Raw genomic sequence first — 27,887 nt, 5'->3', positions numbered from 1 at the left:
TCACAAGTATATATTGTGTTTACTCTGTCATGTACTTAGCAATTGGTTCTACAGGCCAGGAACTATTCTTTTGTTTCACAGCGATTCAGCCAGTGGTACATTGATTTCTTTTTGGGGTTATGCTGCTGCTGCTACTTCTCTTTCTCCAAGAGCAGGCAGCTCTCAGGGTACAAAAATTAAGAAGTAAACCTGAAAGAATTGCAATGTTTCTTCAACAATCCATGTCTTTTAGTGGCTGGATTTTTTAAAACTAGACTTTCCGTTCCTCTCACATATCTTAGTTACACATGGTATTGTTTCTGCTTCCTGAATACACATCTTTAAGCTCCAATGTCAACATAAATACTGGTACAGCTATGCAACTATAGCACTTTTGCTTCTCCAAATATTCCCATGACCAACGTCACAAAACACTCTGGCAGGTGACCCAGTTACTCCAGACTTGGTCAGTTCAGGACTTCACACTTACAACACAGTTAAAACCTTATTTGCAAAACAGCACTGCTGTAACTCGTCAAGTGAAAACCATGTGACCTAGCATGTTTTTAATTGTAATGTAGACAGAACTTTTCATTTATGCAGCCTAGGACTAACATATACTTCTGTTCTGATGCCAGAGGACACCAGAAATGTAGGAAGCGAAAAAAAGAAGGCCGCTTGGATAATTTACTCAGACAATTACTGTCTCATCATTACTATCCCTACTTGGAATAATGCTTACTAGTGCCCCTAGAAGAAGAATGGAAAAATTAAATTAAATATATAGCTGAATGGAACCACAGAATAAATTATCTTTAGCATAGCAATTACAGTTTCTCCCAGACTATATGTATTATGAACAACTTATATTTGTGTGGTCAACAACCCTGCCTCATAAGCATCCCTGTAATTAATTTGAAATAACAAAAACCAGGAGTAAATAAATGTAATGCTGTTTTTGCTCCCTTTAACAGAGCATTTGGCTCCTTAGCTATATACAGACAGTTGATTCACCATTCAACTGATGAAGCACAAGTCTCCAGCCAGAAAAGGAGGACTCAAGCGTGCCGGGGATGAAGGTGGCGGGAAGAACCTCCTAAAGTGATTTAAAAGAAAAAAATCAAACCAATTATGGTATATGAAAACAAACAGCAAAGTAGCTACTGCTTAACAGACTAAAGTGGGTTTGTTTTTTCCCCTCCCCTTGATAGTGACTGTAGCCTCTTTATTCTCCAGCAGTCCTGTCCAGTTCTTTCTTCTGCAACATTCTCCCCCTCATAAGCCTCTAACCCACAATTCTTAACTTTTGCAAAAGATACTGGCTGCCTTCCAACCCAGAGCTTTCTAACGCAGTGTGCATATCAGCGCTTTATGAACAGAAGTTTGGTATCTTCATAAATTCCTGTTCTGTCTCGGTAAGATGGAAGGGAGCCAGAATTCTCTGTGGCGCCCTTTACAAGAGCGTCTCCATCTTTCCTCATAACATGCTCAAGCTGCAGACACTGATCAACAGCTCTATTCAGGAAATCGAGGAAGATTCACACTCCTAAAGCTGGAAAGGAGGAATATGTCAACTTCCATTAACTGAAGGTTTCTTCCACCTTTATTTGAGGGGCTTTAAGCAACTCACTAAGCAATAGCACATTCTTAGGTGCTGGAGGCATGCTCATTGTGCTTGTTCACTGCACTGAACCAGCTTTGATTACAGGAATAAGTTTATTAAATTTGGGGCCATGCAATATTACATTCATATCAATACAGTACAGTTAAGAGTCAAGAACGCAATCATGTACCTCTCTTACAGGCAAAGCTTCCACTTGGGTTTACAGGAATTTTGTCTGAGTGATAAAAAGACACAGCCCTGCAAACATAACATTCATTTAAGTATTGTAAGGGAGATGGCTACCAGCAACTTGCTGTAAACTCTATCATTCATTCAGAAAGATATAGCAATATAACAGTTCACATATGTAACATTCGTAATTCAACCGACTTGACTCAGTAGCTACACACTTTCCTAAATAAAAGGATTTGGCTTCTGCCCAAACCAAGAGTACTTTTTAACAGTGAATCTAAAGGGGGATGACTTTGGACCTAAAATGCACGATAATAGAAGTCTGATACCATGACTGGGAGTTGGAAGCAAACCCATGGCAACGTCAAGGTCCTGTGCTGCTCAGTCTTGCAGTACTTACACATCTGAGGGAGTCACATTTCACTGAGAGACAGAGCCTCTGCAATTCATGCATTTCAACATTATTCTGTGATACTTAAGGCCATTATGCCTTTAACGCACAACCTTAAGCATGAAGCTTCCTACGCTGAAATGGTATCATGGGCTATCCGATTTTTCATAACAGTTGGCATAGTACTTCTGCAAAGATTTACTCAATCATTTAAGATCTACATTCATCTTTCACATAGAAGCTCTGGTTAGATGCTGCAGCAACTGCTCAGCAGCAGAAAAAGGCATCTCTAGCTGAGTGTCTAATCAAGAATCTTGATGAAGATTACGTAAAAAGCCACCTACAGTTTGGACAGTTAGAACTGGTATTTTTGCCTTTTTCCTTTTTTTTTTTTTTAATGTTTTTAAAGGACATACACTTAGTATCCACTCATTTTCTGTAGCAACTAGTAGTAACTCCATAGAAAATATATCACTATTTTCTTTCCACAATTCTACTATCAGGAATTACTGGGATTCCCCCTTACCAACCTCACCCACCCCTTCAATGGTAAAAATATAAGAACTTACCCATCAGCACTTAGTAAGGTGTTAACTTGGATCTGACAGTCCTGTGGTACTGCGCATTGGGCTAGAATTCTTTGCGAGGCTTTTTTGTGGAGAACCAGAAACAAGCAGGAAATAAATTTGTGATTAATTTTTTTCCTTCTTAAGAAGGTAATCAAGGTCTGAAAGAAAACATTTAATCTACAAGCTTATAAAAAAAAGCAACATGAAAGATAGCTGGCTATCACACATGCAGTGGATTAAAAATCAGCAGTTGGTTTTACTTATAGTCTCTAGAGATAGTTACAACAGTCCTTAGGCAGATGCAGTAACAAATATATACTGGGAATCCCCGTTACAAGCTTGGACAACATAACTGAAGAAAAAGGGTCAAACAACACAATCTCACACCTTCAGGGAAGTTGGCTTCAGTTTCTGGTATTGCCACAGAATTTCTCTCTGACCCTTCATAAATTGTTAATCTCTGTGCCTTTAATTCCTCATCTGTTAAAGCAGAGATTTTAAAGAGCTTCTTGGAAGTGTTGTAAAGAATTATTAAGTGTTGAAAAAATTTTACACAGTGTCAGGGAAAGCCTTGAAAGAAAAGTACACAATAGTACCAAAACTCAATACAAATAAGGAACTTTTTGGTGGACACCCTGGTTCATCCTCTGTCCCATTATTTCAGATAAGAATTCATCTTAAACAGTGGTGTTAGGGGCATCTATTACTTAAATACAAGATCATCCCATGTTTCTCAACAAAAGCTCTCATTAATAAGTAGTTAAAAAACAAAACAATATAAACAAAAGAAATAGTGACCAAGACACCCAAGTTCACATACAAGCAGGAACTCATGAAATAATGCAGTCTTACTTAGGAGTCACTAAGAACCTGTGGTTCATTTCTATACTGAAGCCTTAAACTTTAGAGTAGCTGCTTTGCTTTTATTTGACGTTTTTAGACCTTCACACACGGCCAAACAAAAGTGCAGCAGGGTTTCCCCACTGACATCACAGCCACTGAAATCAGGGATGACCTTTAAGGTGGAACACATTCAAGATTTGAGTCTGAACACACGAACCTCTATCTGAGCTCCATAGTTGGGCTTCTGGCCAATCCATCTCAGCTTGCTTGTTACTGAAAGGTGAACTGAAAACAACTTTAAATAAGCACACTCTGAAGAAAATTGAGATATCACCCTTACTGAATTTTCCCCACTTGAAGTCACAACGCCTAAGGATGGGAGAGAAAATTAACAACACTGTTCATGACTTATTTCTGTAAGAGGAATACAATTTAGTAAACATTTATAATTTTACAGGCACATACCAAATATTTGCCCTGATTACAGAAAAGTAAACATCTCTGCACTTACGCAACTTACCATTTGGTGTAACCCAGTGATTTATTTAGTGGGCGAACAGGGGAAGAGAAACAGGGGATTCCCTTGCCTTCTCATCACTAGTGCTTAGCTGTTTGCAACATAGTCATTTTCCTCAAAATGCGACTCCCAGAGGTATATTTTCGGCCCATTTGATTTTCTTAAGTAAATTACTGCAGAGAATTGCTATACAGAAAATACTGCATCCATGATCTTCCTATTGCTCATGATTTGACAGATCAGATTTTTTTTTTTCTAAATGCAATGAACAAAACCTACACTGGGTTGCTTTACAGACTCTACTAACAGCTGTAATCCTACATAGCAGAAAAGGTACAGTATTGGTAAAGACATGTAAAAACACTCAAAATGAGTGGTGAAACTTAACATATGCTAGGCCATCTAGACAAAAACAGAAGTGAATGTAATGACCAGCTACAAATCTTGCAAGAAATAAAGACTTCTAGTTTCGTATATACAATTCAGAAGCAGGACCAACTTTCAGTTTCCTGACAGTCTAACACATGCCTCTTTTAGGAGAACAGAAAATGTATAACTTAAACCAGCTATTGATTCTTTCACTTAGTTATTAGAAACCTCTGTTGCATTCCTCACAACAGGTTTTTGCCCTTCTGCTTGAGTAGCAGAAAAGGCCGTACATAAAACATAAATTGGGTATCAAAGAAATAAGAGGAAAAACAAGCCGACAAAAATCACAACAAAAACATACTAAAGCAGCGCTGAAAGCAAACAGCCAAGCACTTATACATCAAGTGATTCACAAAACCTCAGCTTTTCTTCGTGTGCATGCACTTGAATATAGCCCTTATGATAACTTTTTGTTCTTGCCAAGTGACAACACAGGGAAAAGATAATTAGAACTGTAGGGACAAAATACAATCTAGCATTTTCTAGCTTTAGTTAATGCTGTAGCAAGTAGGTACTATGTTTTATTTTTGTCATATTACCATCAACACTCTTTGTTGGTGACAGCTATTCAACACTTCCTATTTTAAAGTCACATTTTCAGTTACTCCAAGTTTGCCAAAAACTTTTCTTTGGAGTATGATTACATACACTGTGTCCCCAGATGATTTTTAGGAAAAACAGAACAAAAAATGACTCAGTCATTTCTAAGAACGATCATGGGGAACATATGCTGTTTTAATTATATTCAAAGAATTCTTAAAACTTTTATTAAGAAACTCTTAACTTCTTCACATTTCAGAAACAGGGACGTGAAATTTAGCACAGAGGCTGTGCTGGTGTCACTATTGGACTTTTTGCTCTTCCTTTGAAAACACACACATATCTGGGCATGTGTTGAACCTTTGAAGAGATTGAACTTACACGTGCTTCCCAGACTTGCTTAGTAGCCAAAGTTTTCAGCTTTCTCTCCATTGCACATACTGCAGAGAGTGAGCTAGATGGTGCCGCAGTAGGCAGCTTATTGCCAGGCTGCCACACACTAAAACTGAAACAGGGTAGGTTATTCCTCTTCTGGTTTCAGGACTTCTGGGATTTTTCACTCCATCGGCACAGATTAAAGTATCACCCAGTTCAAATGCAGAGGAAGCAAAGATGGATTTGGGTGAGAAAGGAAGGTACAAGTTATCAGAGAGAAAGGAAGACAGGCAAGAGTCTGAGATGAAATGAAAAGAGACAGGTGTGAATAACCAACAAAGTTGGGTGAAGAGAGCAGGATGATTCAGACAGGGTCTTCTCAGCAAAGAGGAACTGCCCAAGGACAAGCAGTCCCAGTTTGATTTTCTTGATTTGTATCAATTTCTTGAAGGTCAGACAGCAGAGATGTCAACAGGCTGTATCTTCTGGAACAAGAGAAAAATCAGACCCCAGGCTACTGTTCTGCTAAGATCACCCCTGAAAAAACACACAAGACCGAGCAGCCTTGAGCCCTGAGCCCTTGAGGTCATGCTCAGAGCTTGGCATCCCAGGGGTAGATGATGGCTTAAGAAACCCTCAGCCAGAGAAGGGAAGTCCATGCTGACCAGCATGCTAGGAGGCAGCAAGGAGTGCTCAACAGCCCACCACTCCCCTCTTGCCCAGCTCTGGGCTGGAAAACACCCTGCCGTACTCTGCTCAGTCCAGTCTGGCCCAGCCAGATTTGAGGAAAGGCAGAGCAACAGCAGAGCTGGCCAGGAAGCAGAGGGCTGCAGCTGGTCCTCCCAGCTCCTCAGGGATGGTGAGCAGAGCACAGGGCTGCCGCGGTGTTTCCCAGCCGCCTGCCCTCAGAGTGCTGCAGCGGTGCAGTCACATGCCAGCACCGTCACAGCACACGCAGCTCTCTGCCCCCAACCCGCCCCCACCACCAGCCTTACGGCAGGAAACCCGCCCCAGCGTGGGAAGCCTGGGCCACAGCTCCCCTTCACCCCAGCGGCTCTCCCCATCAGGGAAAGGGCACACAGCCCCCACAGCCACTTTGCAGCAGGCAGACAGAGGGACAAGGCTGCAGCCTACTGGGGTGATTTTGTGCAAGGGGAAGGTGCCCGTTTTCACAGGAGAGGGTTACTGCTCAGACCAAGGTGCCCTCTAAGGCCGTTCGATGTCTTTAGGGAGCCATGGTGGTTATTAGCCCCTCAGCTGCACAGAGATACATAGCACGCTACAACCACAGCTTTTCATTTACTGGAATAATGCATAGGGCCAGACTCTTTATAAGAAGTAGGATGAGGTCATTAGAAAGATACAGCTAGGAATTTTTGCTTGTGTTTTTAGGCTAAACAGCTTATGTCACTAAATATTACATAAAGGCAGTATTCATAAAAACCCCTCCCTCCCAAAGTCAAGATTAAGAATTTCAAAATACTTCCCCCACCCCCCCTTGCTTTTTACTCATTAAGGCAAACCATAAGTATTCTATTACTTTCTTAGTTTCTACAGGGACATCTATTGCAACAGCAGAAGTGTAGGTGACTTCACATCAACTGTTTCTTTGTTTATTTCCTTGTTAGATATAAGCAAGAGACATCAACTCCTGCAGTGGAATTTCTTGCTCAAAGTTATAAACATACACAGTTTCAATACAGAGCTGCTCCTCTTTAAGGAGTTGATCATGAATCCCTCACCCCTTCCATCTAGACCTCCAAGCCACAGGAGGCATAGCTACCAGCTAAGAAAGCAGATAGAAAACAGCAAAGTTTGCAGGAAGCCTGATATCAAAAAGCCTTCCTCACTGAGTCTTTATGCATGAGTAACTTTCCTTTTAATCACTTTAAACAGAGTAATTCCTCCATAAACAAAGGAAAAGCATTTAGGTAGAATTGTTGCAGTTTGAACTTTATTTAAAACAGCTGAAATCTAATCTGCATAGTCCTGGGGCAGTAGCGAACTTCTGCAACATCCAGGTAAACTCCAGAACAGTGATGTCACTCTGCACTGGGCAAAGCATTGAGTCTGAGTATATTAAGATAAAGCATGTAATCTCACCTATGTTGGATCAAGTCCAAGAAACTAGTAACCTAAATTCTTCCTAAACATTCTTCTTTAAAACCCTAAGAGTGAGGAAAAGGAAAAAGTAAGAACAATTAGAAGATAACTACAAAGCAGGAATAAAAAAAAAAATCTGAGTAAAGGCATATGCTTTGGTATCCATTAGCTAGGTTAGTTTGAGACTAGTTGCATAAATGCAGGTGTGGATGTAGAAGTTAAGGGCAAACCAGCCCTTAACGTTCTTGGAACAGTCAAGTGGAAGAATTTGTTTAAAGGCATGGTAATATTACAGGGTTGTAGACTATTAGAAAACACTTACTTTTCATATTTGCTTTACTGTTTCTTATCTACTTCAGCTTTAATTCCTTGAAACTCATGATGGATTTTTATTTACACAGGTGCTGAAGTTGTATATATACACTGTAACTAGTACACAGACTTGACAATATTTAAATACCATGGTTTCAACACATGTCACAAAACTGAGGTAGACATTTTATAAATTCAAGGTGTAGTTCTGCTAAAAGCCACTTAAGTAACATGGGTTCTGTTTCTTAATTTTAACCTGTGACTAAACCTAAGCCTTGCAGTCTAAATTTTGGGGGCTTTTTTGGAAGGGAGAAGGAAGAATAAGACCTATCAAACCCACTAAGGCCAATCTTCTAAGAGATAAATTGCACTTGAAGCAAGCTGGAAGACAGAGGTAATACAGAAAAAAAATATCTTATGATAAATATAGTAATGCTTTCTCCACAAGTCTGGAATACTAGCAGTAGGGGGAATGCTAGACAATGAAGACCTTACAAGATATACACCACCTCTTACTCCTTTTACAGTCCTTCGGTCTTGTCACTACGGTTTCAGGTGGATACTTAAGATGATCAGAGCTCAGAATTGCATTTAGGCCAAGCAACATATTTTAAAAGAACTCAGGGGTATCTGTCGTCCATGTGGCAAACTGGGACTTCAGCTGTGAATGCAGTTTGCAAACTGCACTATTCAGAGGGCATTAATTCAAAACCTGTAAGTACTAGAAGCAGGAAAGCAGTGTTCCTAGTCTCCTCAAATTTGCTCTAGCATGATATTATCATTTTGTAGTACATGTTTTTTTTGTGGCACTGCCCCCCGCCTTACATTTGATTTAGTTTGCCTTTTTTTTAAGCAGATCCCATCTGCATTAAAAAAAGAGACTGAAGATTTTAAGTTTCTCTTTGGAAGATAGTATTTTACAGTCCATACAAAAATACTCTGGAAAAAACATACAACTTCATTTACAAAAACACCAAATCATAAAGAAATTACAATAGCGAGATAGCATAACATTTGTTTCATATGATCAGAATTTCTCCCCACCCCTCAAAAAACCCTAATGCACTTAACTGGGTAAGCAGTGTTACCAGTTTACAGAACCAGACTTAAGACTACAAGTTTTCATGTAACCATTTAGAACACCTTTCAGCATTTATCTGAAACCACTTTCTGCATGCCAGTTGCTTTCAAGACTGCAGCTTGCAGGTGGGTAGTAGTGTCACAACAGCCTCAGTTGTCGCAATGTTTAAGTACATCTTTACCCGTGTGTTGTGAGTTTAGCTTTACTATCCAGTGACAACAACAGAAACCTGAAGTCTCATGCCAGAGCAGTCTTAAGACAGAAATCAGATAACATGGCATGGGACATATCTATTATCTCCATACCTTGGTAGCATCCTCTGCTGCATTTTCTTCAATATTTAAATTATTTATGAGCCTCCATGGGAGGCAGTACTTGTGTAATGCATGGCTGTGCTAGACAGTGGAAAGCTACTCACTGAGGAAGCTGAGCAGCACTGTGATAGATGCACAGGAGCATGTGTGCCAAATGGGAAAATAATTTAAGATAAGAACAATATATGCACATGAACTAGGAAAGCACAAATGAATACAAGCATGTTCATACACACTTGAAACCAGAATGTGGTTGTAGTGACTAGTTAACCCTGTTTACATACATTCTGAATCCAAGCCACAGGACAGGTTGTTTTTTGTGGCTTTTTTCCAAAAGCTGTTTCAGCTAGTAACAGTTAAGACTTAAAAAAGACTAATAAGGGTAACTGTTACAAGAACATGCAAAGAGTAGTTCAAAAGGAAGCAGGCATTTAACATCATAAAATAAGACCATAACTTCAACTAGCCAGTTGCAGTATGGCAACAGTAATCTTCCATACTTTGTTAGTGACTACAATACATGTTGATAACATGGACCACTAAACAATTATCATCTTTACCTGAAGAGATCCTGGTTACCCGTTAAGGGTAAGCTTGATGGATCTTTTAATAATACGAATACTATTTGTTGGAACAGGAGATGAAGAATCTGGTAGTTCTTTACTGGAAAGCCTCTACAACACAGAAAAAGATGCCACAGGAAAAAAAAGTTTTAAATTCATTAATTCAGAAGTAGCAGTAGATAAACCCCTATCTAGCTGAATATAACAACATTCTTGGTCTTGGGCCATACTCTTTTGGTACACAAAGTATTTACAGATAAGGATTTTTTCACTACACCACTTTTTTAGTTAGCACCAGTTTACAGAGGAAGAGCATTTTCCCCTCTGTACATTTCTTTCCTGGCATCGAGATAAATTATATTCCTGGGGTGGGAATAAGTTGGAAGGTGCTCAACAGCATAATAGAGGAAGCTACTGTTCTCCTCAGATCCGTGGATCAGGAAAAGAGTGTCTCTAGTCTCCAGATTACTTCCAGTCTTATAACCCTCAATTTCACAACAGTTTACATGACACTGAAGAGTTAAAGCCACTTATACATTTCAAAGCTTTCAAATCTTGTCACAGAAATCAGTATACAAGCATTTAAGATAGTAAGAGCTCAGATTGCCTTACAGAAGATCCGCAAAGCATACAGATTTTTGCTTAAGGAAAAAAGCAAATTAGGAAACAAACTGTGTGAGTGTTTGAGTGCACAGAAATATGTTTGTTCAAGTTCAATAACTGGGAAGCTTTGGCTTCACTTTTGTGAGTAAAAGCAGGAAGGTCATTGTTCAGTTATTCAATTTGGTGAAAGCATGATAGGCAAAAGCTTACCAACTACTTAGAACCATCAAGTTTACAGGGATTAATAGCACATAAGTCTTGTACATAAAATGAAAATTCTAGTTTTGCTTTACCTACTAACACAAAGGCAAAATAAATAATACCTGTGATCTTGATGTGTTGACAACTGGAATCAGCAAGGATTTTCCTCCAAGAACACCCTAAAAAAAGCCAGAAGGAATTTATTAGGCAGTATTGTCAAATTCGTGGCTTGAGACACAGCAAGGTCTGGCAGCTAGGATATTTAAAAAACTAAAATACATACATGCATAGAAAATCTCTGCCTCTTTTTTTTAAGGCTTATAAGCACACATGCAGCATTTCAGGCATTTCAACCTTCACTAACAAGAGCATATCTTGATTTGAGGGTGTGCCCTCAAGAGTTTAACCTCAGTAGCAAGCTACACTAAATATCAATGTCTTTATCCTCCCTTTGAGAGGCCAAATGTTTTGATCTTTACAGTAGTTTTAGTTTACATCAGTGAATCAAGTGGTTTAATAAAATCCGATTCTAAGCACGGCAATAAGCTAGATACTACCAAGTCATCCAGTGGCAACATCTAAAAGATAGGTCATACAGGCATATTATTTAGGAAATGAAGACTGAACTAAAAAAGCATATTTTTCTTTACATCAATAAGTGCATAGAGTAATTATGTGAGGTAGTCTAGGCACTAGAATAGTCCATTCAGCTTTTCAGTTAGTCCACTGAGTAAAATCCAACTCAAAATTACATTTTCTGTAGGTCTTCTCCTGACATCTTCTGGATTGCTACCATCTTTGAATGCTGAATCCTGGCCAGTTAACTAGAAGAACAGAATGCACAGACTTAAAATAATTGCTATACTAAAGTTACCTTTGTATTTGGGTACAGTATCCAGTCAACACATTTAATGTATTAGTGGCCATTCTTAAAACAATGTTTAGACAAGAGTACCGTTACCACACAGGCGTCTCAAGTCTTTCAAAAAGTCTACTACCCAAACCTTGAAATATTCAATACTAGATAACAGTTCTGCAAGTCGATTCTTCACAAGTTTTTTCCAACTGTTGTTTGCCTTTGCCTCTCCCTCAAATCAGAGTCCAAGCCACAAGAACAACTGTTTAAGGACATTTATATATAGCAATAAACCAAATCAAGCATTAATCTAAAGCTTTGACAAGCAACCCCACACTGTCATTTCAGCGATGGACAACCTATTGACTAGGCTGCTGATTCCTAAAGCAGCACAACTATCAACAGGCATTCAAAAATCTGCCAGAATAGGATTAGCTCATACTTTTACATTTGCAAGACTCATATCCTCTTCATTTTGAGATAGTTTTCCAAATTGTTTTAAGAACTGCTTCCAAATAGGCCAGCTCATCCAGCAATTGGTCAGTACAGTAATAAGTATAGTATGTAGAGACCCTGCCACCAGACCAAAAGCAGTCACTAGTGCCATATCTTGGAAAAAACCTGTTTAATAGCTATATATTATATCCAAGACAATTTTTCATATCTACATCCTAGTAAAACTATCATTATGCTTGAATTTAGATTCCTGAATCCATTGGGGATATATGTATATGCTTCTCAGTTGTTTCATTCATTCTACACCAATAATTAATACTACTTCAAACCCTCCCTGGCCTAGCCCCCTTTCCTTACCTTTTCTCCGTCTATTGATTTTTTGGGGCATTCTTCTGAGGTAGGTGAACGAGGCCCTTTAGAGGTCGGTGAATAAGGTCGTTTAGGCGCAACATTCTTCGGATCTGTTATTGGAGTCCCACTTAATTCATGCTGTCCTTGGACAAAGTGTGCTCTGAGTTGAGAAATTGTGTTACGTCCTGGAATGGTACAACCGATTGGAGGTCCTGATGTTCTTATTGCAATCGTAGCCTCCATTTCTGTAGAAAACACTAAGCTTTTAGAGTTTGGCCATGAAATTGAAGTCTGCATTCCACCCACTACTTCAATACATACTTGAATCAATAACAGGAATGGAAAGTCCCTTGGACACTGATGGCACAGGTACACGAGGTATCTTGTCCTTATTGTTAGCACCATTAGATCTCTGATATACAGCATTTCTGTAAAAGTCAGGTGCTAGGGTTATAAAATGCTAGTTTGTAAAATACTATAATACCACTGCAAACTTAAGCATTTTCTTTAGTGAGTCTTTATGTACAGGAACTGTTTTCCAGTTTTGTATATCCAGCACTCTGTGCTGCTTTTAATGTATCTGCTCTACCCATATGTCCACCTTTTTTTTTTTGCATCCTACTCCTACAGTACCAAATGGCCTGAACACAGCAGTCATTACATGTTTGGTAGCATTGGGCTATTACTCTCAAGATTACATATTCCTCCTGTGCTGAAGTAGCTTAAGGACAAACCTCCCAGGAAGCAACAGACATTTTTACTGCCCATGTTCTCATACTACTCCACTAAGTCAGCAGGAGCTCTAGCATTTCTGTGATCAAGATCAGCGCTTCATTAGAACTTAATACATTTAGCATTAACCATACTTGTTAGAACAGTTACCTACACATGAAACTCTGGCTTCAATTCACTTACGAACCTAAGGGGATTTATATTCAAGACCAAATAATTTCTCTGGTATCAAGTTGTTCTTCATTCCTGTGTGTTCATGTACATTAATTTTTGCAATTATTTCCTTAACCCCTCTTCCCCCACGTGCCCAAACGAGATGCCAACTTTGTTTCTGAAGCCATTAGAGCCCTCCACATGCTTATGATCCATGCTTATAGATTCAGGCAAGGAATTCTAGACCTCGTTCACATTGTGAGTCAGCTAAAAGGAGCTCTTTCACAGTTCTAAGGTTATGGTGCTAACCTTTCTGTCTCTGCTCTAGAGGTGTCCAATTTAGATATCTTATTTAACAAAGAGGAATTATATGATGTTCTGGAGTCCTTGTCTCTGGAACTGTCCAGACAGCTTCCTTCTGAAGAAGTCCTTTTGCACTGAAGCCCACCAGCATTTTGGCTAATATCCGGCATGCTTTGCTGAAACAACAGATAAAAAAATGAAGTCTTCAAGTAATTATTAAAGCAAAAAAAGTTATGGGAAGAGACAACTTGTTATTATACCTTCTTTCTTTTCTGTAAGGTTTCTGCAGGCAAAAAATAGTGGAGATGCTTTCTCTTCACATGAGCTGCCTCAATCTTCATACCTTCCTTTAGCATATTGAGGTTGCTAGCCTGCCTGTAAACTAACATGAAATTTAGTGTTGTAGCTTAGTGGGGACATTTGCATTAGATATTTGTCAAGGTTTAGAAACAGCAAGCTTTTAAGTCCCAAATGAAGAGCAAGAGGTTTCCAGCCTAACTGAACACAAAATGCTACCCAAGCACTCCACATACAGTCTCGAGAAGATGAATGTGACCTAGATACCCATTTCACATCCAGTACAGAGCACATACATAACAGCTATGTGCTCAGTTACATCTGTGGTTTGCTAATCATGCAGCTCACATCTGAGCTGATTTTAACCTGAAGGAGATAATATTCCTTAACCATTAGCTTTCTGGTTGAGAACAGATCTAGAGGACTTTCTGAATCAACCCAATTGTGCACAGCTAGTGAGAGACTGAACAACTTAAGATTCAGAATAATTTTTTTTTTTGGTATTTATGGTGGTGATTGTGGTTTTTTGTAACAGTTCTGTAACATCATATAACTTCTCAGTAGTTTAGATGTTAAAATTCTGTCTGTCCAAGGAAATAAGACTGGATTTTAGGGACACCTGACTTATCAGAATCACTGCAATTTAAACAGCTGCTTCTTAACTGCCTGCAAACAGCCTTTTAGGCACCTTTAAAATGCTATAGTAGCACAGCAGTTACTAAGTCACATTTAGATAAGCTTATCTAACAGGCCTATCATGAGCATAACCGGAAAGTCGGCTTACTAACATACCGAGTGGCGATCAAAGCAAGGACATGCAACAAAAAGGCTTATAAGTCTTTCTAAAGCAGACCTACAACTTAAATAAAAGCCCAGATATGAACATTCACACCAATATGAACTGTTGCTTCTAAGTAAGTTTAATAATGCTTTTACAAAGGAGTTAGAGCTCACTTAACAAAAACCTTCCAAACTAAAACATTCTCTCAAAGAGTTAAGGCACATAATAAAAGCTATCTTGCACACGACTACTGGTCACTTCTACATTTGCCAAAGGATTTCATGCCTCTCAAGAAATACCTTTTATGTTCAGTCTCTCTGGATTCAAACCCTGTATCTGAAACATACTTCACTAAACTAAGAGCACACAGCTATACTAATAAAGTATGTGCATAGAAGTAAAGGATTTAACATTAGTTCTAGCCTCTAAGCAGTAAAACCTTGTTGACATAATTTACATTTGCTAAAACATTGAAGCACAGCACCACTGGATGTAATGTGCAAGACAGTAACAGTTCAAGTGTGAGGAAGTCACCCCACCTGGCCTGAAACTCAGACAAGAGTTTTGATGCATTTTACTGTACTTTTTTATATCCTAAAAAATGAGCTAAAACAGAGGTCAGGTTTTATTGCATTTCCTCATTTTGTCTGAGCAAGACAACACAGCTCACGCTGCTACTACAGATAAAGTCTTCATCCATGCAAACAAATATTTAAATGAGTCCACTGCTTAGAACTCTGTCTGAACACACTTGCCACTTCAGAGGAGTTACCCCATTTCCTTAGTCCTTCATTATGGTAGCTAGGCATGAGCCTGACAGCACACATATGCTTCTGAAAGGCACAAGGGCACTTGGCTTGGGAAGAAGTAAACAGATTATGCAGAAGACCTAAACTTTCAAACAACTCCTCACCCCAAGCCCCCTTTATTCTAGCACCATCTAACAACACTTACAATATTACTTCAGTTCTACATCTATCAAAAATAATAATGGAAGGTGAACACGAAGGTTTACATGCAGGACTGCATGTAATTACAATGTGACCACTCAGACTTTCAAAGTCCTGGGATCATATCATACACATACTTATTTTGGAAAGATACTGTCAGCTGGCACTAACAACTTATTTTAGAGCCTGATACAGTTAATTCCCACTTTCAAAGTTCAGCAACTGACAACTGTTTTTGACAAGTGTAGCTACACCCTGTAAATGGATGTCTCCTGGCTTCACATCTGACTGTCCACTTCATGAAATGCAGTTTGTGACCATGTTTGCTATGATCTGCAGAACTGTTATTCACATATGGTATATGGTGTATGACTGTAGCACACACCTTTTGTTTCAAGATGGACTTACTTTGCCAAACGGTCAAAATAGTACATTTTTAAAGTTAATCTTCTATATGCTGCTCTGTATAGAAATATCTAATATCAGAAGGAAGCACAATTCACTTAGTGAAGCAACTTCCACTAGAATAAAAAAAATGAAACCCTACAAGACTAGAGCAAAGTATAAACTTACCTGTATCTGTGAATGACTGTATAACGTATGTTAAATCAATGTGAACACTTTCTGCATTTTCCACTTTCCTAAATACGATTCCAAGAAACCACATTGACACATATCCATTCCTAAACAGACAGATTCACAAGTTATCATTTATGCACAGTTATTTGGACACGAGCAGCTACTCTCAAGGAGGGATTAAGCAAAACAGTTTAGTTGTACACAGCAGTTAAAGATTAGAGTCAGCCCATACTTAAGTTCTTAGAGCACTTCTCTCAATTTCTCCCTTCTTTAAAAAGATCTTACATGCTCAGAACCTTGCCTGTCACAGCTTGTACCTACAAAACAGTAGGTGCGTAACTGAACATCTCTCACAGATGATCTGAGGTGAATGAATATAAACAAGTTACAATACATTGGCTAAACTATTTCAGAAAAATAAAGAAACTTACCGTTTACAGAGTTCTTGGTTGCCAGGGAAAGACTGTGGCTTTACATGTGCAATAGTTATAAATTCATTCTTCTCCAAGTTTGCCACCAGCACACGAATTTTAGATTCCACAAGGCCAATCCTAATAAGAATAAGTTATGTTTACTCATTTGTTACTGTATCCAGCACAGTAGTTATATGCCTTTTTATAATACAATGCTAATACAAAAATGCTAACCAGTCAATAAGTAGTAAGTTTCATTCAGCTGAACAGGCACTGGATTTTTATATCACACATACCGTAGTTTGAGATGTTTCCAGTGACATTTGAACTTTAAAGTTTCCAAAGACAGAGGTAAATAAGTTTAACTAGTTCTCTTAACAGTTCAGATACAACATTTCAACCTATAACCTATGCTGAAATATCAACAAGAAGCAGATCCCAGCACCTCCAGCTGGGAGTGCAGCAAAACTCCTTTTTACCCCAAAGATCAAGGGAAGAGCAGTTTAGAACAGGCTTAAGCACAAGAGGTTCAATTACACCTGGGTAAAGATGCATTTCTTCCCGCAGATTGATCAGTGAAAAGAGTTTACCCTCTTCTAGCCAAATTGAAAAATAGAGTTCCTTTAATAAATAAATGATCTAGTCAAGACAGTCTCATCAGAAACTCATGATAAATTAATCATCACCATGAAGGCTTTCATTTAAATGGAGTACTGGCATTTTACCCTTTTACCTAAACACACTGCTAAATTTGAAAGACATCAGAAATCTGTATATTCTTCAAAATTATCTTGTGCTGATGAACAGAGATGTGCTATCTGTTCCAAAATCCGTTCAAGAGTTGGTGAACTAGACTTATTCTGAAGCAAGTTTATCTTCTGCTTTTTAGTTTTCCCAGATGCAAAACTATGCCCCATTTGCCTCCATTTCTGTCACTGCAAAAGCATCAGTTTTTACTAGAGCCAGAACTTTCCTCATCTTTACTGCAAGACTTAATAAGCTTTGTTCACTTAAACATTTCACATTAAAAATTATTTGGCTCTAAGCCCTCTGGCCCATAACTCCTTGTTGTATACCTAACTGTGACTGACATCAAGCTGTAGCTGATACAATTGTGAACATGTTAGAAAGTTCAGGTAAAAGGTATTACCTATTAGACTTATTTTAATGATTAAGTAAGCTGTCTTTTAGAGGTAGCACAAGAATTAAATTATTTGCCTTAAAGCACAAGCCAAACTTTGAAGTATAACCAAGGCACCCTCAGAACAGAGGGCTGTTACACAGAGCTATTTTGCTTGCTTACTTAAGCAATTCAGGCTTAAGTACTTAAGTAAGTACTAATTTCTTAACAAAGAACAACATTGCGAAGTTAAGAACACCACACACATTACAGTACCTTAGTTCTTCGTCGTTTCGCCTTATTTCAAGATTCACAATTAGTCAGCTCATTCACATAGGTTAAACAAGTTATTATTGGCATTACGTCCCTTGAGACAGTGACAAATATCAGGTCATAAGCAGTCATTTCCTCTAACTACAGTTGAGGTGGTTCTCACATTAAGTTTCACAAGTTAGATCCTGCAATTTACCTATCCGCTAGCAGGAGCGGCAAAGTGATCATTTTCAGCACTAAACACATTCAAAAATTTTTTGCTGATAGGAGTGTGTAATCAAAAACGTTTGGAGACCACTGCTCTAGGTCAATAAAAGATGTAGCTCTGCAATGTCCTTTACACATCTGATTACATCAAGTAATCCCTGTTTGCTTCAGTCTCTGCAACAGGAACATCTTTCCAACTGAAGTAGCACTGGGTAAGCAGTCTCAGACTTCTTGCATCTGCCTCTCCAGATGACGCAGAGCATCTGACCTTTGGGCACACTAACCTTCTTTGTTCCTCCTCATCATGACTTGAATCTTTAGGTTAACTTCTTAAACAGCAAGATTTATGTTAACTTCCCTTCACAAGAAAGCTTTTAATTTCGCTGATAAACTGGCTACTTGGTACTGTATTCCATGCCTAGTTGCACAGTTTAATACTTCATTTCTTAATACAGTTAACAAATTAAGTGCACCATTTAATTGAGTTTCAATTATGTATGGAACCCACATTTAAAGCAAGACTTACCACTCTAAGTGATGCTCTTCACTAAGGGCACTAGCAGTCAGCACAATATAATGTCTAGAAGAAAAGGAAAGTGAATATACTGGCTCAGGACTTTATAATCCTTCAAGTGAAACCAAAACTGCCTTAAGTATATACAATATGACTTCCAGACAAGACAGATTATATCCTAATTTCAGCACAGTTTAATTGAAGAAAAACCAATTACATCTTTTAGAATTGTATTGATTTTTTTCTAAGAAAAACAGTGGCAGTGGCACAACACAGTTTCTTATCTGCACTTATCCTTACCAAAATTCATATATCCAGATTCAGATACCTCCAGTATCTGAAGATCAAACATTAACACCATCTTCTATTTAGACTGCAAGTTAAAACTCACTATGCTAACAAGCAAATACATCATTTCAAGCTCAGACAACAGATTTCATACATACTTGTACTTCTGAAAGAAGTTCAGTGGTTCAAAAAGCTTTGACCAGTCTGATTTTCCTTGGAGAATCTCATTTGTAACTGCAAGACCTACAATTAGGGTGGAAAACCTTATTATCATTTTGTTTAAGACTAGCAGAGCATGATATAAACTTTACAAGATAAAGGTTTTGAACAGTAGCTGACAGATCAAAAAGCAGGAATTCCCTTGACACAATGCAAGTCTACTACAACAGTTCACTGTAAATCTGGTCCCTTATTGCCTGCCACAGGCATACCTCCCAGGGACCTATGCTACATAAAGGGGCAAAACACCTTGCAGAACATAACCAATTCTAGATAATGTAGTTTCATATAGCAAGATCTACACTTTTCAAGCAGTTAATAAGCATGGGATGAACTTTACCGTGTTTGAACTCCTCTACCATTACTGCTCGCGTTGATGTAGATACATTGTATGTGGAGTTCTGCTGCGGATAGGCTGGGGTGATGATAGGCATTACATGATATCGGTCTGATGGGTTCACCTGTAATGGTAAAACAATTTTGCTTAGCATCAGTTTAGGTTAGAAGAAAGTTTAAAGGCTTCTAATTTCAATTTCTACATACCCTAGGGTCCCATACTGGTAAATTAAGATTGCTCTCTTCAGGTTGTTTCAGCAACACAGGATTTGGCCATTCCCTATATAAGAAAAGCCAGTAACTAACTGTCCATTTAAAAGCCTGCCGCGTAATTCAGGGTAGGATTAAATGTTGCCGATGTAAGACATATCAACAAACTACCTCTAGGAGGGTTACTTCTTTAAGCAAATTAAAATAAACAGCAGCTCTTACCATTTTGAGAAAACCAAGAAGAACTTATTAACAAGAGTAGAAGCCAACGCATTTGGGTAGAGTTGACATGTTCTTGCTACTAGCATTGCCCAGGAAACCCCACCAAGAAATCCCAGCATGTTGGAGTAAATGCCACGTCCTAGAACAGATACATTGTAGTTAGCCTGTAGTCTTTCATACCCAAGGATATTCCTTCAAATTTACAGCACCAACTTCAAAATCTATAGGATACTTCATATACTTCAGCCTCAAAGTCAGTTACTTTTGCAGTGCAGTGAGGCCAAAACTGTTGGTCCTTACAGTGATGAGAAAAAGTGTCATTACCACACCACTTGCCAAAATACTGCTACTCTGAAATTTGCTTGCACTGCTACAGCTACTGGTTCACTCATTTTCCTTAACAACCAAGTTCTGCCATTCTGCTAGCACTTGCTCTAGCCACAGGTGCAAACAGTATTTTCTTATCCCTTCTGTATCAAGTTTTTATACTTCACTTGGCATTTTTATAATTTGTAGTCAGGTTCCTGATAGGCAATGCAGCACCTTGTGTTGTAGGCACTCTCCTCTCCTCCCCAGTCTACCCCCATTGAAAACCACATAGAATCTACACACACACAGACCTTGAATCTAAACTGAAAACAGTTTTTAGTTTTTAAACTGTAATTTAAACAGCTATCCAAAGCTGAAGTACTTCTAATAGTTTTTTCTAGCATGAGATGCCTCTGAAAAGTTTAAAGATCACAAACAATCACATTACTCACGTTTTGCCCACAGTTTAATTGCACGGAGCGTGAGCCGGAAGTTCTCTTTATTTGGCACTAAATGTAGTATTTCATCAGTAACTCTGCAGCCTGTAAGAAAAAAAGTACAGAAGTTTCTATTAATAGGTGCAAGTCATTCTTATGCTATACTGGAACCATAGCTAACAGTTTAACCTTCAAGTCAGTGAAAAATTGGATTATTTGCTTTATATTACTTAGAAATTATAGATTACATACAACATTCAGTATCAGTGCCCTCAACAGCTTTTTTTTTTAATATATATAGTTTAGACTAGAGACAACAATTTTTAATAAGGTCTTTCTACAGGATTCCAAAAGCTAAGTTTCTTTCAACGGCCAGGAATAATTAAATCAGTGTTAAACAGGGCACAAGTTAGGCTTCAGGTATTTAAAATATCTTTTTTTTTTTTATGAACTACAACACATTCTTTATCAAGTGCTTTACTTATTAATTGGAAGCAGTTTCTTTGGCAAACTGGAACAATGCACACACCCTGATCAAAGAAACATGAAATACAGGTTTATCTACACACACAACTCCGTGAGACATCTAAATTTAAGCCCACCTGCCACCTCCTCACATCTGAAGTATACAGGATATCAGTTTCTGCATCTTGTACAGAAACTTGGGTTGTGTAATGCACATTCTATGCCAATTTCAATAACACTTTCCTTTTAAAGATGTACAAATATGCTTACCATTTAAGCTCCGTATACATCTTATATCCAGGCTTCTCAGACGCGAGTCATCTCCAAGATCAAGATTATCAGAAACAGTTTGCAAAGACAGTCTAGCAAACACAAGATCAATCTTAAGAGGGAAAAAGAAGTGCCAACCATGAGTTAGAATGCCGCACTGCAAAGAGCACACTAGTGGGAAACAGTTAGTCAAGTCTAAAAAGAGTATTTAACATTTGTATTTAGAATTATGTGACTATAGATCCATCTCCCAAGGAATTTATCTGCCAGAACACTCAGGAAAGTTGCTAGAAGTTCCATATTTTATTTACAGAACCTTCATGGCATCCCCCCTTTCTTTTTAAGGTAGAAAAAGGAAGGGTGTTTTTTTTTAAGTTGAGAAGGTACTATGAACTTAGAATTTTCCATTAAAAGGGAACTTAAAATTAATCATAAAATTAAGACATAAGTTCAATCACCTCAACTATACTTCAGCAAAGGAGAGAGCATTTTCTTTATGCAGTAAGCCCTTTTGATCCTGAAGTATCCGGCTTTTAGTACAGTCTGGGCCAAGAAAATTAGTCTGTGAATATCTGTACCAGATAAAGACCACAAAAAGGTCATTGAATAAGTGTCTTCATGATACTGATACCAAGCAGTAATTTGCTTAGGTACAACGGCATGCAGGTCTTTATTCACTGTATAAGATGTATTCAAGATGCAAGGATTCCTGCAGCTGACAAACCTAGGCAGGAGCCAAACGAGTACTTTTACTTTTCATTTTCCAGATTGCTTGCCTCATAACCGCTTCATTTCTGATTTGTGACAAAACATTTAGTCCACTCACATGATTCACACAGTGAACTACACTATATGCAGCCCTTTGTAGAAAGCTAGCTTGTCAGAGCTAGGGAGAGTTAGCAAGGACACTGCCTGTACTCCCCTTCCACACAAGCCTTGTGAGACAAATACTGTTCAAGTAGGGTACCCTGGCAGGTTTAGAAAGAGATTCCTATACCTGCCAGGCTTCCTGGGGGCTTATTTTCCTATAAGCTCCCATTCTACCACAATGTCTTCTCCTGGGATAGGTTGTGGTCAGGCTGTTCAACTGGTTTCCTAAATATACTTTAAGATACGAATAACCTTCCAAGACAGCACTGTCACAGGCCCCTGGAAAAGTTACCCTATTCCAAAGCAAGAAAAAAATTTACTCACTTAAAGAAAATATTGAAATGCTTACCTCAATGCCATCAAACTCAAACTTGACAACTGGTACATATGCATCTTCAACTGCCTGTAAAGGAGAGGATAACTGTGTAAGAAAATAACTTTGGTCATTTTAATGTTTTTCCTAAACTATGATACAATACAGAATTTACACTGCTGAACTACCCGGTATAAAAACAGAGTTGCTTCTGAACCACAAGAATTGTTAATAAGCTGCAAGCAGTATAGCACTAATATGGTACTAATACTAGCTTTAAAAAGCTACTTAGCCAAGAAATTCAGAGGCTGATCATGTATTGTAAAGAACAAAGTACACAATAAGCCGTCAGTATCAGTGCTTGTAAGGTATTTACCTTGGCAGTAAGGAAGAAAATTAAGAGATTTCTGTAGCCATCTTACTACTGGTTAACATCCAGAGAAATCTAAACAATTCTGTCCACATTTGACAGTGAGCACTAGTCTCTTGTATTTTTGGTTTTCCACCATGCCTGAGATGCCATCAGCTACTTTATGGGACAGTTTTCAATTCTGTGGACTACTTGTTAGAACTGTGCCGCAGCCCACCGTGAGTGTGTTCTCAGGCGACAGTCATCTAAACAAAAGCTTATTAGCTACACATATGAAGTCTTTCAAAATGTCTGCATAAGGAAGACTAGGCACACAGCTCCTATTCATTTCATGTAAAGCTGACAGCGTGCATCCCTTCCGCCAAGTCTCAGGCTGAGTAGCCAGAGAGAAACATGACTAGAGAATAATGAATTAGGGGTCCCAAAGTACATCCAGGGGAACTCCATGGCAGCAGTGCTGACAGAAGCCCTTCCATATCACATTCAACTTCCTTAGTTTTCAGGCTGCTCCCTCCTCTTCCTGCATACCTTATTTCCACGCCTAAGATTAAAGCAAGGCTCCTAGGGACAACCTTGCTTTTTGATACAACTGACTCATTCCCAAACCATGGGTAGGGGAGAAGTGTACCACCACAAAGATTCGTGTGTGATTTACAGTCATTGGGGAAAGGAACCAAAAGCTCAACTTCAACATTTTCATGCTACATATAATAGTATTTTAGAAGGTGGTCAGAATATTTTCTTTTTGCTTGTAAGACATTCACTGTCAATAAGAGTCTTTAGCATTAATATCCTTACTTTAGAAGTTGCACACTTATCAAGGAGAGAGCTTACTCACTCTTAGATTTTTTATTTCCTCCTGATGTTTTAGTTTTTCAAAGAAAGACTGAAAAAAATCCGATCTTTCCACATGTCTAGGAGCAACACAAACAGCATCTATGTCAGCACCTGCAAAGATATTCCATTTCTTCTGTTACTGTTGGAAGTCGCTTACAAACATTAGAACTATGACCAGACAACAAAAGTTCTACCTTTAGTGTGTACTCCAAGCCTGTAAGAACCAAACGTAAATATTTTTCCACCAACATTTGCTACTGCTGAAGGGGGAAGATTCTGTGGGTAGAAGAGAAGAGTTTGCTTTAGAAAGTAAGATACACATTGACCTATGTGCAAGTTTAACTAGCACACAAGTTCTTTAGAAAAACTACAACAGCCTCCATAAACAATCTCTTCTCACTCCCATACCAAGTTGTTAGTCTAATAGACTCACTTTTTTTTTCTGAAGTGCTTGCAACTCAAAAAACCCAAAGATGATGAGTAATGTAACAGTCCTTTCATTCATTTACACAAATTAAGATCTATTATTAGCCTTCCCTGCAACAGACACACATAAATTAACACAATCTAAGAGCTATATAAAAAGCAGTTTGGGGCAAGATTAGTGTCCATGTACCATCTATCTTGCCCCACAACACATTGTTTCAGCTTTTTTAACTGCTACAAGTCAACTGACAGAGCAAATTCACAAGTTTATTCAGTGCTGCAAAGATTCAAGGCCTTCATCTGAAGTATCTTTTATACCTTAATTTCAATGGCAGTTACTACAGCTCTACTCAATACTTAAGAAAGCTAAAAGTTGAACTTCAGCATGAATCCTAGTAGTATGGCCTTTAAAAGAAATAAAAAGGCTTCAGCTGTTTTGATAAGAACATATAAAAGAAGTCCTTACCTTGCTCTCACCAAGTTCTGAAATCCACTCTTTGACCAAGTTATTCAGTTTACCAAGAACAACCAGCCTGTAAAGAAAACTCATGTTAAGTTTGCCCTAAGAAACCCAAGAAATTAACAGATTTTATAGTCGCCTTGTACCTGTGATTCAGTTCTTCCTCATCTTCAAATACCCCAAATGGCTTCATTGCTTCAACTAGCTTCTGAGTATGAATGCGATCTATATCCTTCGGAGGAGCCAAGCTAATCGGAGAGGTAATTCCATAGTGCCTTTGAGGCTGGTTCTGCAGCCTAGAAGTACTGTGGGAAAAAATAAAATACTGGAGACTTCACAAAAGCAAAAAAAAACCTCACTGGAAAACACCCTTCAGCTTACAGGCTTTCAGATCAACTTCTGCTCTTTTACCCAGCATTAAAATAAATGAGAAAAAAGAATCATGCCTATGATTTTTAGATAACCTGACCTAACTTCTACCACAACTGCTATTTAAAAAAAACATTTGGGGATATAAGAAGAGATCTAAGTTGCTACCATCTTAATACAACTTATTTGCAGTGCTCTAGACCATTAGAACTGATCAGCAGAAAACAAAAAGGTTTGAAATCCAGTAAAGGTGACACTACATGTAGCATAAGTTTTGGACACATTTCAGTTTCAGATCAGTTTTGATTTAAGGATATTCCCATTAACTTCCTGCTAACACTGAACAAGACAATTTATCACCAGCTTCTTTTAGTTAAATGCACTTGCTGTGCTTCTACTGATTCTGGAAGGGCATTATACTTGATTGTAGAGGAAGGATGTATAATGAAGTGATCCGTTAAGCAGAGTTGATACAGTAAATTGAGTATTATCTTGTTTTTGTTTATGGAAGAGTAAGAATCAAAACATCAACCAACCTGCAGCTAATGTTGCTAGGAAAGCCTTGCGCTCTTAACAGAGTGTTTGATTTTTATGGTTTGGAGGCTTAGCTGTACATACCTCTGTTTTATCTAAACCCCAAAGATGTATGTCAGCACATAAAGCAGCACAAGGTAAGCTCTGTTTGTAGAAGGTACTCAAATCTGGCTTTGCTAGCTCACTGTCCAGTTAGGCTGAGCAGGACACCAGGGACCTGGGTTTGGAGGCCCACAAGGTTACTACCACTGGAACTCCCATTACAGCAAGGCATAATTTTAACCTCCAACCCTCCGCTTGTTCTGTGTGTTTAGACTTACTTGCAATTAGAAGCAGCACAGAACTGACATGGCAGGGCAATATTATATTAAAGGCAGCATTAGCACTTTCTTATACCATAGAACCCTTGCTTTAGAAAGGGAAAAATGGAGGAAAAACCCTACTTTGCATTACCAGTTGAAACCAGGAGAGAGAAAGGAGTAGGACAGGAGGCAAGAACTATACTTAACAGATCAAGGGTCTCTACAAAAACACTAGTAGTGAAAGGAGGACGCACATTAAAAGATCTTTACAACTCATGATGCTTGTCAAGGAGCCCATATCCAGACCCCAAGGCTAAAGGGATTAATGATGCCATTATTCAAACTGGATATTTTTCTACTCCACATAAGGACAATGTCCAATATTAGCTGGGTTAGTCAAGAGATGCTTTTAACTACTGAACAAATCTGACCCATTTCAGCTGGAATGGGATTAGGAAACACTCAAGGACAGCTTCAACAATTGATTTAACAAAATAACTTAAAAGCTGAGGAAAATTATGTTTGTAAAGTTTTATTGAAAGAGTGACTTATGCCCAATAGAATACGTTCCCATTTTAGAATTAAAATATATTTTACTTCTCTCTCTCAAGTGTACCAGACTGCCAGTCACATACAAAGAAGGCATCTTAAGAGATAAAGCAGCATACGTGGCATACTACCTATTCACCCATCAGCCTTCTCTTTAAATGAGAAGTCTGCTGCAGTTTAGTATTTTGCCAGCTCTTGCTACGATTTGCCCACCACAGTGAACAGCTCCAACATATTTCTGTTCTGATAGATTTTAATTTTATACAAGAAGTTAACTTAAATGGATATGTTCCAGGCTTTGCACTCATCTACAGGTTTACAAAGCTGCGAGCTGTTCCTCCTGCGTATTCCGAGAGACAACAGATAAGCCGACACTATTACAGTTCGGGGAGTTGCCTTCAGCCATCAGCGCTGTGTACAAGTGTTCGCTGTAAGTGCATTTTTCTGACCTCCAAGGTCAGCTCGCCTTGAGCCGGGTAGGAATTTATCATTCCGACCTCACCGCTTAGGAGGAGGAATGACTGGAAATCAGCACCTGAACCACTAAAATTGATAGCACAAGACAAAAAAAAAAATCCACAACAAACAAGAAAACAACAAAAGAAAAAACCCCAACCCTGTGACCTTCACTGAAATAACATCAGCTACACCTTTCATTGCTATCACACAAAATGACGCTAAAAAACCGCAAAAAGCCTGCAAACGCCTGCTGGCAAGTTAAAGCACCTTGCCCTTGACGCCAACATTCAGAGAAAGCCACTTGTTTTTTTGCTGTTTAAGGCAGACCGGCAGCCTCAGAGCAGGGCAAGGCTCAGCGGTGGCAGCCTGCAACCCGCCCAGCCGTTACTAGGTTACGGCGACAACACAATGCGGAGACGGGCACAGCGTTACCCACGACGACTCCGAACCCCGCAGAGGCTTTAACTCCTACCCGCACACGGAGAAGGCTTAGCTTTTATTTTAAAGTGGAGTTTTCCCCTGACGGGAGGCGGGTTCCACACCCACCCACACCCCGCCCCAAACACCCCAGGGCCCACAGCCTCCCGCCCCGCCAGGCCCCTCACAGGGCTACGGGGGCGGGTGGGGAAGGGCCTCTCACGGAAAGGCGAAGGAAGGAGGGTGCCGCCACCTCACCCGCACGTCTCCTTCATGGCGCAGGCCGCGCACTACACCACACCGCCCGACCCGCAGCACCACCGGCTGACTAAAGCCTCCCGCCCCTTGTACCCGACGAGCCTCCACCGCCTCCTTCCCGACGGCCACTGCGGCGCTCACCCAATCGGACGAGGGAGCGCACCCGGAGGGGCGGGGCTTGGTGGGGAGGCCACGCCCTGCCCTGCCGCCGTCGCCCCCTGGCGGCGGCTATGGCGAACCGCCCCCACTCCCGCCGCCCCTCTCCCCCCAAGGGCCTCGCTGGCCAGGCAGGGCATAGAACGGGCCAAGGGGCACTCGCAGCCGGGCGAATATTCCCCAAACCGGGACATGCACAACACTGAGCTCG

General features: G+C 39.3%; 1 protein-coding gene across 3 annotated transcripts; it reads right to left on the bottom strand.

The window, feature by feature from the left end:
* Positions 1–6,719: 6,719 nt before the first annotated feature.
* On the bottom strand, positions 6,720–27,634 carry PAPOLG (poly(A) polymerase gamma). 3 transcript variants are annotated; one of them, XM_075088159.1, is made up of 23 exons: positions 27,521–27,634; positions 24,779–24,937; positions 24,639–24,705; positions 23,941–24,022; positions 23,748–23,857; positions 22,576–22,629; positions 21,357–21,468; positions 20,637–20,726; positions 19,876–20,014; positions 19,651–19,723; positions 19,448–19,568; positions 19,047–19,131; positions 18,613–18,666; positions 16,505–16,624; positions 16,068–16,177; positions 13,727–13,848; positions 13,473–13,642; positions 12,600–12,706; positions 12,285–12,523; positions 11,368–11,439; positions 10,738–10,794; positions 9,809–9,922; positions 6,720–7,606 (listed from the first exon to the last, which is right to left on the bottom strand). In XM_075088159.1, exons 1-22 carry the CDS (start codon positions 27,535–27,537, stop codon positions 9,824–9,826), a joined length of 2,259 nt encoding a protein of 752 aa, XP_074944260.1. In that variant the 5' UTR covers positions 27,538–27,634; the 3' UTR covers positions 6,720–7,606; positions 9,809–9,823. The 3 variants fall into 3 exon arrangements, with proteins under 3 accessions (XP_074944260.1, XP_074944259.1, XP_074944262.1); XM_075088158.1 differs by lacking the exon at positions 6,720–7,606 and having other exon boundaries at positions 8,736–9,922; XM_075088161.1 differs by lacking the exons at positions 6,720–7,606; positions 11,368–11,439 and having other exon boundaries at positions 8,736–9,922.
* Between the last annotated feature and the right edge of the window lie 253 nt (positions 27,635–27,887).

Source organism: Phalacrocorax aristotelis, chromosome 3 (genome assembly GCF_949628215.1).
Source record: "Phalacrocorax aristotelis chromosome 3, bGulAri2.1, whole genome shotgun sequence".
NCBI lineage: Eukaryota > Metazoa > Chordata > Aves > Suliformes > Phalacrocoracidae > Phalacrocorax > Phalacrocorax aristotelis.
Note: the sequence above shows the minus strand (reverse complement) of the source record. Positions and strands in the feature narration are given on the sequence as shown.

Coding starts and splice junctions, on each gene's coding strand:
- PAPOLG (XM_075088159.1), bottom strand. Junction 24,023..24,638: donor CAGAACTTGGTGAGAGCAAG/GTAAGGACTTCT, acceptor TTCTACCCACAG/AATCTTCCCCCTTCAGCAGT. Junction 23,858..23,940: donor GCTTGGAGTACACACTAAAG/GTAGAACTTTTG, acceptor ATATCTTTGCAG/GTGCTGACATAGATGCTGTT.